This window comes from Canis lupus, chromosome 32 (assembly GCF_048164855.1).
Source record: "Canis lupus baileyi chromosome 32, mCanLup2.hap1, whole genome shotgun sequence".
Lineage (NCBI taxonomy): Eukaryota > Metazoa > Chordata > Mammalia > Carnivora > Canidae > Canis > Canis lupus.
This window is the reverse complement of record NC_132869.1, coordinates 14,031,874-14,045,245: the sequence shown is the minus strand read 5'-3', so window position 1 is coordinate 14,045,245 and position 13,372 is coordinate 14,031,874. Positions and strand designations below refer to the sequence as shown.

Sequence of the window (13,372 nt, the reverse complement as noted above, 5' to 3'; positions counted from 1 at the left end):
TCTACCATCCTCCAAAGACATTATCAGCACAAATCCCAGAGGGTCCCCCTTTCATGGGTCCACTGATTTTCTTCACAGCTCCAAATATGGGTTCCGTCTCTTCCCACACTAGGGGCCTCAGAGCCCCCAGAAAGCACAGCCCCCCACAATGTCCAGGACCACAGATAACAAATGAATGGATATACCCCTCACCATGCCAGAGTCAGTGTTGTTTTGATCTTTGATGCTCTGAGCCACTGTGTCTCTAGGTCACATTTAGAGTTTTATGCTGAACACTTCAGCCTAAAGAATCCAGGGACACCTGGATGGCTCAGTGGTTGAGTGTTTGCCTTTGGCTCTGGTTGTGATCCTGGGGTCCTGGGATGGAGTCCTGCATCAGGCTCCCTCTGCCTACGTCTCTGCCTCTCTGTGTGTCTCTCATGAATAAATAAATAAAATCTTAAAAAAAAAAAAAAAAAAGAAAGAATCCAAAGGACTATATTCCTTTCTTTTGACAAGCCTTGTCCTCTTCACTGACATATTATGGTCCTCCTGGCTCAGTAGAAGTTTGAGCATCACCACTGTTTAGGAAGTAGTGTCAAGGTCCACCCCTTGCCCTATGAAAGCTTTACTGCCTTGACATAGACACTGTCCTTACTGTAGAACATAGTATAAGATCCCAAAAGTGCCATGATACCAAGAAGCTACATGCCCTCACCTGTTGTAGTATCCATTCACCATATAATGATGCACTATTTTTACAAGGGGGTTTCTTGTTTGTTTGTTTGTTTGTTTGTTTGTTTAAGATTTTATTTATTTATTCATGAGAGACACAGAGAGAGGGGCAGAGACACAGGCAGAGGGAGATCCAGGCTCCTTGCAGAGAGTCCAATGCAGGACTCGATCCCAGGACCCTGGGATCATGACCCGAGCTAAAGGCAGACACTCAACTGCTGAGCCACCCAGGTGCCCCATGTTGTTTATCTTTTTGGTCTGAGCTGTTTCTTCTTAAGTAGGAAAGCCAGTTACAGCAAGTTCTCTTCATCTCCCAAAGAGAAGTAAAAGGAACATGGTATATCCTCGTTATTTTCTAGTTAGGTCAAAATGTGCTTGAGAACATAAAAGAGTACATGGAGGGGATAAAGATCAAAAGCAGGAGAAGACAGAAAAATGTAAAGAGATGGGAAAAGGAGAAATAAACATGTATGGGGTGGCTCCTGTGTGCTGGGCTCTGCATTGAGCATAAACATACTGAGCATAAGCCCATGTATAGTGGGCACTGAACTGTACCAGGCACTAAGCTAAGGGCTTCCCATATGCTCTTTACTCCTTACACAAATGAGACAGGTATCAAGACAAGTCAAATATCCATTCTCTGGATGAGGAAATAAAACCTCAGGTTAGGCAGTAACTTGGCCAAGGCATGTGGCACTGCCAGTCTCCAACTCAGAGCTATCTGATGCCAGGGTCTGTGTGCTTTCTAAGGTTCCATGCTGAATCCACACCTAATAGTTTCTGAAGTTGTGTGACTTTACTGACAGGTTAAGGAGAGCAGAGAGGCTTGGAAAGGTGCTTGAGAGTTGTGGGAAAATTGTCACCCTAGATCTACTGACTCATGGGAGAGATGGGTGGGTAAGCTCTCTGCTCCCTTAGGTTGTGAGGCCCTAAAATGTACCTTTTCCCCGGGGCACCAGCACCCAAGCTCACATCCACCCCCTTACTGCCTGCTCTGCACAGGTCCCTATGGGGTCTGGGAACTTCTGTGGTCTCTCCTGGAGGAGCTGCCCTCACTCCCCCATTCCTGGCTCAGGCCCAGGGCTCCAGGCTCCTCTTGGCCTCTCCTTTCAAGCCTCCAGAGCCTACAGATTGTGCCACGTTGGCCCGATGACCCAAAAACAGGTGGAAACTCCCCTCTCTGACCCTTCTTTTCTCTTCTCCTGACCCCCACTCCCCAATCTCATGTTATCAGTTTGCTAGTGATTGTAGGACCCAGATTTAGCTAGACCTCAGCAAAAGGTAAGTAACTCTGGCCATCACTATGTTTTTGGGATCCTGGTTTCTCTTGATTTCTCTCCTAGACCCCTTAAAATCTCTCACAAGCTGTGACAGCTTTCCCCTCCCCTCCCATCACTCTGCTGTCTCTTCCAGCCTCTCCTTTCTTGAGTTCTCACTGAAGCCCTTTTCAGCTCTGGCCAAGGGGAATAGCCTTTTTGTCGTTCAGCTCCACCTACCCTCCGCTGAGAGTATGTCACAGTCTTCCCTTGTACTCTCCTTCTTCCACTGGTTCTTGATTTTAATCTAGCAGACAGGTGCCTGGGGGCATTCTGTTTACTGAGCCCCAGACACTTGCTATGTTCTCCTCGCTGTGCACAACTCCAATGTGCTCCCGTCAGACGGGCCTCCACCTTCACAGGCTCAGCCTCGAACCCCAGTTGTTTCCATGCAATTTCATCTCTTGCCTTTGCTTCCATGGGAAGCCAAGCCGCGGTGGGCCGTGTAATGTGAGAAGGACCTCTTAACCACATTGAGTGGCTATAATGAGTTGCCAGCCTCGTGGGAACTCAGATCAGAGGAAGCAAGAGAGCAGAATGTCAGCCCAGATTATCCATGTGGAGCTGACGGAAGAACTGGCTCTTAGTGGGTCCATTAACTGCATGACCCACGGCCTAGCCCAGAAGGTGAGAGCTGGGAATTGCGGGAGGCCAGGAGGCTGTCTGCACGGCCCTGGCTGCTTTCCTGCCAGAGGGATGATTCTGCCAAGATGTTACACCAGATGGAAGTAGCCAGAAGAGAGGGAGGGGTGGACCCAGAATGGACCCACTTTTTCGCCTGTCTGATAGCTGCATCTTGAACACTGTCCTAGGCACTGGTGGGTGACACCGTTTTCTGCCTTCACAGAGCTAATAGTTTCAATCTACTTTCAGATAATCAAATCCCAGGTAACAGCGGTTGTAGCTCTCTGCAAACCGTCAAATTTCCTGATTAGCATAAAAGCAACAGACATCAATAATGCATTTTATAAAGCATCTGTGAAGAACTGGGAAACAGTTATAGAATGACCTCATTGCTTCCTTCCTACAAACATAAATACCATGGGAAAAGATGTATTGCTACTATATCCTGCCTCTACAGAAATCCAAGGGAAAAATGATACTGTTCTACACTTTAGTTGTGGTTAGTTATCTTATGAGACTGAGATTTTAAACATCCCTGATGCCAAGGAATCCTGAGAATGTATGCCCTAACACAAGGGTTGGCAATATTCTACTCAAACAAAGATGGAGTATGCACTGTCCCTGCCGTCTCACTGATTTATGAAATTCCACCTGTTAATACTTTCTAGAGCCACAACCAATAACCTCTGTCCGTACTGCCTACCCCTGCCAAAATATAGCTGGCACATAACACGAACACACACAACCCACTACCGTCAACATTTCCCTGCTCAAGACAGGCAGGGCTTTGTCCCCATTACACATACATGCATTCACTTGTGCCTACTGGCATGCCAGAAATATGGCTCAGAACTTTGGCACCCTACTTTGGGAAGGAAGTATTGCCAGGGAAGCCCAGAAATGGTATCTGAAGCTGGAACTCTTCCCCCTTCACAGCTGGTTCCATGGGGAGCTTTCTTCAGAAAATCCTATTAGCCTCTCTTCTCCAAGCCTACCAATCACAAACTTTGGGGCTGCTTTCACCCTGGGCTACAGTCTGTCTGGTTAGTTAATTTGGGTAAAACAAGTTAGAGTTGCTACTGCTTCTCACTAGGTTTTCTTGTTCTGTGTTCTCTGTTTCAGCATTGGTTGGAGTTTACGAAGTCTGTGGTGAAGCAATTGAGATGTAAGTATTCATCATGAAAAGGTGGGAAGCCTCATCCCTGGGGAGGGTGGAATGAAACCTCCCACTTTTAGTAAGTCTTGGTAATTGTCCACTGTCCTGGTATAAGTTGGCCTTAAACATGTGACGATTTTCTTATGATAGTTCAGAAGCTTGTGCGTCCCAGGGGGGAGGGAAGCCTAGTCAGCCTCAGGGAAGGGTCTTTCCTGAGATGGGCACATCTTTGTCTCTGCAGCCCAGCCTCCATTCACCATGTGTTTCCGAGTGAAGTTTTACCCCGCAGATCCTGCTGCCTTGAAAGAAGAGATAACCAGGTAAGGCTGAACTCCCCTCAACTACTAAGACCTGTTGGAGAGGATAGGAAAGAAGGATTCTTAGATCCTCTATTTTGGAAGCTTCTAACTCTTATAAGGAAGCAATCTTCCTAAATATAGCATTACTTTTGTATTTTATTTCCACATGCTTTCTTTGCTCACCCCCTCAATAAAACTGGAACAGAGTGAGCTTCTTTCCTTCAAGGAGTGTGAATACTTCATTTAAACTAGTCACCTACAAATGGACCTGGAGTAACTAATTAATAAAAAGCATTTTTTTTTCCTTTACCAAGGATGTGGCCACCATGGATGCTTTTGGAGAGGGTGGGTTGCTTTTGTTGGCAGTGAGAAGGGCTGAAATAGACTCCAGTGGCCTAATGTACTTAGGACATGCCAAAGCAAGACATTGAAAAGTTAGCTGGGAAATACTGAAGATTTTAAATCCAAGTGGATAAACTCCAGTGTGCTGACAGATCAAGTCCATGATAAACCTCTCATTGTGGGGATCATGTTCTGTGGTGGGCAGACAGCTGCATGGAATGAATCCTATCTCATCCAGCACCACTTGAGAATAAGAAAAAACTTCCGTGCCCACATCATCCTACAAGAGAGTCAAAGAATAGGAGCTTCAAATCTTCCCCAAGGTTTTGTTTATACGAGCCAATTTCACTCTAAAAGGCCTGTCTCAGAGATTCAGTTATGCTCTGTAACAGGGATCCTTAATTTTTATATCAGAAGTATCTAATTTTGGGGCACCTGGGTGGCTCAGTCAGTTAAGTGTCTTCCGTTGGCCCAGGTCATGATCCCAGGGTCCTGGGACTGAGCCCCACATCAGGCTCCCTGCTCAGTGAGGAGTCTGCTTCTCCTTCTCCCCTCCCTGCTCATACTAGTGCTCTCTCTCTCAGAAATAAATAAAATCTTAAAAAAAAAAAAACCACCTAAATTTGACATTAGCAGAATATTGGTATTACCTTGTAGAGGGTGGGGCCTTATATCAAGAGGTGATGTCAGGGAATCCTAGAGCTGAAAACAGACAGCTGCCAGCTCTCTACTTCCCCTCAAAACCTTGGAGACTGCAGAGATTGGGATGAAGTTATTGCTAGTTATATAGACTCTGTCATATAAGGCCTTGCAATCAGTCTACCTCCAGATATTGAACTGCTTGGGAGAATTCCAAAGAAAGGAAAAAGGAAGGAAGAAGGGAGGAAGAAATATGGACTTATGTTCACTTCCTTTTTTCGAAGAGCATGCCACTAGCTTTAGGTCAGATAAGAGGTGAGTTCTTCTGAGAGGAAAATGGCAGAAATGGGGGGAGAAGAGAGCAAGAAACAGGACTAAGTAGTGCAAAGGAAGCAAAAAAGTGGGACAGGGAGGAAAAGTGGCTTCTCCACATAGGCCCTAGGGGAGGTTGGGGTGAATCTTGCGGCTGAGTCGCAAGGATGAGGAAGGCTCTTTCCTCTGGATGCTTGAGGCAGTGTACACACACCAACTTGAAGCACTGAGGCCAGTGAGTATGTAGTTACAACCAAACTTCATGCTCCTTATTGGGCATAGAAACTGCAGGTTCTGCTCGTCCACATGGAAATGGATGTGGCTCCCACTTTCCTTTTGAAAACCAAGCTCATCCACATTACAGGAAGCAATCTTGTAGTTTTAGGAGCGCTAGCCCACCCTGCTCAGGACCTTCAGAGTATTTGCCTCACTCTGAGCCTATCCCTCTCCCTATTACCCACTTCTCTGCCAAAAGAGGTGATGATGCCAGGGCAGACCCAGAAGGCCACATTCCTGTCCACGTGTCAGGGCATATTTAACACATCTTTCTTGAGAACCTAGCGCCTTGCTTCCTAACACCACACCTCAGGATTGCCTGGTCTCCACCTCACTAGACCAACAGTGGGGTTGACAGGGATCATTCTAACAACTCAGTGAGCAGCCAGTGAGAGAGAGTACAGCAAACACATGGGTTTCTATTTGATTAAAGGGAAGAAATATATGGTTATCTTGGCCCTGAGGAGGAGCTCTTGACAATACAATCTTCTATTTTTTTTTTCAATACAATCTTCTAAATCAAATGTTACTACATAATACTAATGTACAGACACTCCTACTCAAGCAGCATAGATCTGGAAGCTCAGATCCTATTTTTGTCACTTCTCAGCTCTGTGCCTTGGACATAAGATATTTAACCTTCAGATCCCTTATTTATAAAATGAGGAGAGTAGTAGCTACCACATAGAATTTTTGGGAGGACTGACCACTACTAGGGTCTTGTACTTTGCAATACAGCCCCCAGCAAACCTTGCATTGAGCATAGACTGCCAGATTGATTATGGTCTGTGGACCCCCAAGGACTGTGCATGGGGCACAAGTAGTTAGCTCAGCCTTCTCTCCTTTGCTGATGTGAAAAGGCACTTCTTTTCTGATAATCTCCACTCCTCCTTTGTCCTTTTCCCCCACCAGCTAGAGTCCTAACACTTAAGCAGCTAACTTTTGAGAACTCAGAGGAAAAAACCATCCCAGGTAATCAGTCATCCAAGTCTTGGTGGCCCAGGATGAGGACCATGGTCAGGCCTCTCTCCAAGTCAGTAAACTTCAAAGGCACAGACAAGGATGTGAGCTCCTTCTCCTGCACACATCTGTGCTGAGCATCCTCAACTCTTCTCCCCTTGCTCTCTACCTCACCAGCCTTCCTTCCCTAGAATGCATTTTCCAAGCCTTGTTGGGGTGTGAAGCACAGGGTTCCTGGGCCTGATTTGGACTCTTTGTGCCTTTCCCTCCATGAAGCATTATGTGGAGGCCTTGGAATTAGCCAAATCTTCCTCCTCATTCATGTCCCTGCTGATCTTGAGAGAGCAGGTACCTGCCCCAGCTTCACTCAATACTCGTAATTCATTCCTGGCTTAGAGCCCTCCTTGCCACCTTCCTGCCAAACTAATTCAACTGTCAGTGTGTTTTTTCCTAGCAATATTGGTCCTAAATTTCAATGCCATCTCAACTATTCCCATAAAGCCAGAGTGAGAGGAGGGGATGAAATAGGGAGTAAAGAACTGTGCTTCAATTTATCTCTTGGACTCTTCCCAGATGATAAATTTAGTTGCCAAATCCTGATTAATCTCTGTTGTCATTTTTTAGAGTAATAAATAGATTTTCTTGTCTAAAGACAAGGCAGAGAAAATGGGGATTAGGCACCAGATTTAGCATTTAACAGGGACCACAGGTGCATTAACTCTGTGGAAGGATCAAATAGTAGAAGGAAACGGAGTGCAAATGGGGCCCCGCCTCCTAAGGAAATAAACTGACACATGTCTGAGTGGGGGGTGCTCACAAAAATATGAACAGAATAAATATATGCGTGAATGAAAGGAGTTTATAGGTCATTAATTCCTTTGATGAACATCACTTAAGCATACCCTAGGCTAAGATGGCCTGGCAAGTGTTTTCTATAAAGGCCAGATAGTATTTTAGACTTTGTGCACCATATGGTCTCTGTCACAACTACTCAGTTCTGCCTTTGCAGTGTGAACGCAGCCAGAGACGATACCTAAATGAATGAGTATGGCTGCATTCCAATAAAATTCTATTTCATTGGAAACTCTGATGGCAGGCCAAAATTTGCTGACCCCAGACTAAGGCATCGAAAAGAACTGGGTTCAAATTCCAGGTTGTTCTTTTTAACTCCCTCTGAGACAAGGCAAGCAACAGTCTCTCCAGTCAGTTTTCTCATCTAAAAACAGGAAAAAAAAAACCATAGTCACCTAACAGAGTTGTCATGAGGACTGCATGAGAGAGTATGTGTTAAACCGTACACCGTGGGACCACCTGGCTGGCTCAGTCAGTACAGCATGTGACTCTTGATCTCAGGATTGTGAGTTCAAGCTCCACATTGGGCATGGAGACTAGTAAAAAGAAAAAAACTAAAAAACAGTACAGTGTGTGGCTCACATGCATTCCGTAAATCATTATTATTTTGTTTTGTTATGGTTTTGTCATCTGTCTCTCTGTTGTAACGTAAGCTCCCTAAGAGCAGAGATTCTGTTTTATTCCTTATGTATTCCCAGCACCCGTGGCAGTGCCATGCACATGTAAGTGCTCAGAACTGGACGGATGGATGGACAGGCGGATGGATGATGGGTGGGAGGGAAGGTGAGTAGGTGAGGTAGACATAGGATGTACAGGCTCTATAGAATATTAAAAGTATAGGGCAGCCCCAGTGCCGCAGCGGTTTGGCGCTGCCTGCAGCCTGGGGTGTGATCCTAGAGACCCGGGATCGAGTCCTATGTTGGCCTCCTTGCATGGAGCCTGCTTCTCCCTCTGCCTGTATCTCTGCCTCTCATTCTCTCTCTCTCTCTCTCTCTGAATAAATAAATAAAATCTTTAAAAAAAGAATATTAAAAGTAAATTTAAAGAACATCTCTGACCGCAAGGAGATGATTATAAGATTATAAAGGAAGCTAGGGACAAAGAATCTAATGAAGGAAAGTCAGGGCCCAAGTAAGAACTCTTTGGAGAAACTCTTCAGGGAAAATTAAAAAAAAAAAAAAAAAGAAGAAAGAAGAAAGAAAGAAAGAAGGAAAGAAAGAAAGAAAGAAGAAAAGAAAGAAAGAAAGAGAAAAGAAAGGAAAGAAAGGAAAGGAAAAAAAAAAAAACTCTTCAGGAGACGCCAGTTTTTTCCAGAGTTCAGAACCTTTCATTCTGGAACCATCTGTGGATTCATCTCCTCCCTCTGTTACCAGAAAGTACAGCGCCACAGCCAATGCCTTGGGGAGATGTACATGTCACAGAAAGGCAGGTTTTCCTTGGCTATCCTTTTAGGTTGTCACTTACTCTGCCTTCAGATGGTCCCTGTGTTACCTCAGACAAGTCATTCTACATGAAGTCTGAACTTCTGTTTCCTCATGTATAAGATGAGAGAACTAGGCTCTTTAACTCCTATTCTGAGATTAGGTGACCCAACTAGCCTGCTCTTCAGGAGCTGGCTGGGCTGGGCGGCCCTGGCAGGCTGACCTCTCCCCTGGTAACAAAGTGGCCCCAGTGGCAGTATCTCAGGCAACAAGATAGTCTTCCTTAGCCCCATGTGTGACGGGGAGAATATGCCATATTCTCTTGAGAATAGGTCTAGGGATGCTATGAGTCATATGGACATATTTTCATATCCAACAACAGCAAGTCATTGGTTATCTCCTTCAATGAACTAAACACAAAGCTTGATGAAAGCCACTGTGGCAGAAAAGGGAGGGGGGACCCCTAGTACAGCTCTGTCCCCTGAAGCTGATGGTCAATTCTCTCATGAGCTCACTTCTTCTTGTCTTCTAAAGCAGTGCTTTGTTTTTTAGGATGTTGACTTGCCCCCCCTCCCTTTCCCTATCCTATACAGTTGCTGCTTCATTGCCTGACAATGTTCCCGTGGTCTTACCCTTGATCCCCCATAGCTGTCCTACCTCTGGAAGTCTGAAGAAACCCCACCCAGCAGTGGAAAGCCTGTATCCTTTCCAGCTCACTGGAGGCACCCACCATGGACCCATCGATAAAGATGCCTCATAAAGACAGTGATTCTCAGTGTCAGGAGACTGAGTGGAAAGGGAGCAAATCAGAAGCTCTAGCAGGGCTTTTCAAACCCAGGAGACACACACAGATTCTTAAGTGCTCCCCCCAGTGGATGTTCTCCTCACTGCCACATTGAGAATCATTGCCCAGAGCCTTTTTGTCCCTTTGAAATATGTCCTTTGACAGTATGTGCTGCCCCTGAATTGTGGACAGAGAGAGGTATAGAGGGAGTGATATATGAACTCAGGACCAGGGAATGGTCATTGATTGAGGGACAAAAGTTTCGCCTCCACATCCTGCCAAAGCCTGTGGGAGGTGGGAGTTGGAGCAGTGAGAGGCAAGGAAACACTCCTCACCCCTCCTCCTGCCACCCTCCTCTCCCCTCTGCTCCCCACTTTTGTCTACTTCCCTCTTTCCCATACGGAGGTGTGGCATTTTGCTGTGGGAAGCAGAATGAAGACAAGTAGATTTGGTAGCTCCCTCTTAATTATTCACTCTACATGATGTCTTTTTCTTTCAGTTTTTCATGGCAAACACTGAGGCAGAGTGCGACTGCTGGTGGCAGTGGTAGTTAGGGTGAAGAGTGGAGTTCTTATCAACTTCCAGACTAAAGTACTTATCTTCCCTTTGGTTTGAGGAGGGCCATCCTGATTTGGTTGGATTGATGCTTTCAAATATTTCTAGGACAGTGCTTCTCAAACTTTATATGTAAGTCACCTGGGGATATTGTTAAAAACAATTCAGTAGATCTAGGATGGGCCATTTCCAACAAGCTCCCAGCTGATGCTGACATTCCTGATTTGTGGGCCACACTTTGAGTGTGGGCCTTAAGAGGGAAGGTTTAATTTCTCCTGCATTTGTTAATTATTTGCATCAGTGAGCCCACGCTCTCAGGTCAGAGTCACCTGCTGGTATCCCACCCCACCCTAGAAGTTACATTGTCACTGGTCCTCTTTCTTTCTAGCATTTGCACAGGATCAAATGGTCATAGAATCCTCTATAGTATTCCACAGCCTGAAAACAGAAGCAATGGAAACCTCTAGTTGTCCAGAAAAGGCCCAACTTTTTTGTTTCAGACTGATGGAGTTTAGGGGAATTTTACTACATTTCCACTACTCCCATAGAGATTCTTTACTTATCTAGGGCTAACAGAGTGCCATAAAACTTAGCTTAAAATGATAAGCATTTATTATTTCTCCATTGCTGTGGGCCAGGAATTCAGGAGTGGCTTAGCTGGGTGGCTCTGGCTCAGGGTCTCTCCTGGACTTGCAGTCATCTGAGGGTCTGACTGGAGAATTCACTTCTTTATGACCTGGTTTCAGATGTTAGACACTACCACTTCTGCTTTATTCTGTTTGTTAGAAGCAAGTCACTAAGTCCAACCTATACCCTAAGGGAGAGTTAAGCTCTACTTCTGGAAATGAGGAGTATCAAAGAATCTGTGGGCATATTTCTAAATCCCCATAGATGCCCCAGGCCAAGGCATCACTGTGGTAGGTGACACACTTAAGGGTTTGATATCCTTGGCTTTTGCTCTTCTTGGGGCACCTGTAAAGTTTTGAACATCAGAGGCCTACTCCTTGTAAAGACATTTCAAAAGAGAATCAACAATTCCATTCCACTGTGACTGGGTCCACCCAACTCCTTGTGAAACTTCAAAGCAGCTATAATTCAAGGAGGGCTGTATAACATAATGACCAAGAGCCAACCTCAAGAATCTTAGAGTCCTGAATTTGAATCCTGGCACTGCCACTTCCCTGCCACTTAGGCCTCAGTGTCCTTATCTTACAAAGGGGAAATAATACACTGTATGTTAATTATACTGGAATTAATTTTTTAAGGGGGGGATAATAGTACCTATTTCAAAGTATTAGGTAAGAATTAGTTGAGATACTGCATATAAAGTGCATAACACCTGGACTGGCAGATAGTAAGTGCTCAATACATATCAGCTACTATTAGCTGTTAGTCTCAAGGTCCTGCTTGCATCTGAGGTGAGAGTTTCCTCTCCTTGAAGAAATGCTAGCCACAAGTTTCTATGCTTCCTTCACAGGTGCCCCTTTTTACACCTTATTCAAATTCCGAGAGGTCCAGTTGAGCTCTGCCAATTACTGAAGGCTGTTCCACACATGGGCAAACTGTCTTGGCAAGCCAAAGGCAGAAATCTTCCTTGGGCTATTTCCTTCACCAGCCGTTCCATTTCTTAAGAAACAGCAGCCAGAATCCATGGCAGAGAAAGGCCCAGTTGGCCCCTCTCTGCTGACATGTTACTTTGTTAGCACTGAACGGGCCAAGGCTGGCTCCTTCCAAAACCCAGCACTGGAGTGGGGCACAGTGCTTTTGCCAGGAAGCACCATTTCTGTTTTGAGCTACTGAAGGAAACTTGACAGGTTGTTTTGAATTGAACCCCAAATCAGTTTGGGGCAAAGTACTTGAAAGTCTTCAGGAAAATAGAAAGCACATTTGTTCTGTGGTACATTTTAAGTTTGTTGTAATGTAGTAAAAAAGTGCCCTAATGGGAATTTTGATAGGTTTATATTATAGCCTTATGTCTTTAAAGCCATCAGAGATCTCTTTTCTAGTTCAGCCTCTGTTTTCTCTCCAGGTACTTAGTCTTCCTACAGATCAAAAGGGATCTCTACCATGGCCGCCTCCTCTGTAAGACATCAGATGCCGCCTTATTAGCAGCTTACATCCTTCAAGGTAATGACTTTTGACAAGATGAATTTGCTTCTCATGCTAAGTACTGATTATATTATTTCAGTTACCACAGATGACTTACTCCTTGGATATAAACAGTATCTAACTTGAAGCAGAGTCTGAGTGGGAGGGCTTTGCCTAGACACCCTAGGTCCAGAAACCTCTGACCACTTAACCCTAAACTGTGCCTAAGGTCTTTCTGCTAGCACCTTTAGGTTACTGAGACACTGGAGAGTCATCTGGATCAATTTTTTCCTAGCCTTCCATGCAAATCTCAAAAGTGTGAAGTATCTTGGAATTCTGGTGTCCCTTTCAGAGACCTTTCCATTCAGAGTGGTCAAAGTTGGAATGTTTACGAACAACAGACACGTTTCCTAGCATCCTAATAAGGTAGAGTTGAATCTGTACCCAGCTGATGACAACTGCTTTTCTTCCCACTGCAAAACAGCAGGAAAGGTATGCACTCTTCATCTATATGACACCTTCTTCCATGAAGTGCAGGAGCTCCGAAGTGCCACTTCTAAGACTTCTTAGTCCTTTGGTCCTGAACATGTCACCAGATTATTCAGGACCATAACACTATAATCATAGTTTCCATCAAAGAATCTGAACACTTAATTAGAAATCTGTGAACTCCAGGAAGCTACTTTGTGAAAAGAAACTGAAAAATGCTTGCCAATAAGAAACTACAGCTCTTTTGTTAAGTGTCATAGCTGCATTAAGAATGTAAAAGTCAACAAATTGTTACTTTAACTTCTGAGACTCCTGTTTTTAAAAAATCACCTAAGTAGCAAGTCTAGAAGGCGCTTGCCAACTCTAAGTACCCAAAAAGGCCCCCTTCATTTTTAAAGAACTTAGTCCTAAGTGAGATTTTAAACCCCTGCCTTTCATTCAGATTTACCCTGACAACTATATAGAATTCTTTTTTTTTCCTTTGAAGAAGTAATTGATGTCCAATATTGATGTTTTCCATGTGGAACTTTCTATATCAAATCAAA

General features: G+C 44.7%; 1 protein-coding gene across 7 annotated transcripts in view; it reads left to right on the top strand.

Annotated features, from left to right (window-relative positions):
• The window catches only part of FRMD5 (FERM domain containing 5), a 310,956-nt gene that overhangs the window by 266,366 nt on the left and 31,218 nt on the right, over nt 1-13,372 (top strand). For all 7 annotated transcript variants that reach the window (XM_072809617.1, XM_072809618.1, XM_072809620.1 and 4 more), the window contains exons 3-5: nt 3,777-3,819; nt 4,052-4,130; nt 12,280-12,377. In XM_072809617.1, coding sequence (XP_072665718.1) covers nt 3,777-3,819; nt 4,052-4,130; nt 12,280-12,377 — 220 coding nt within the window. The remainder of the gene's footprint in view (nt 1-3,776; nt 3,820-4,051; nt 4,131-12,279; nt 12,378-13,372) is intronic.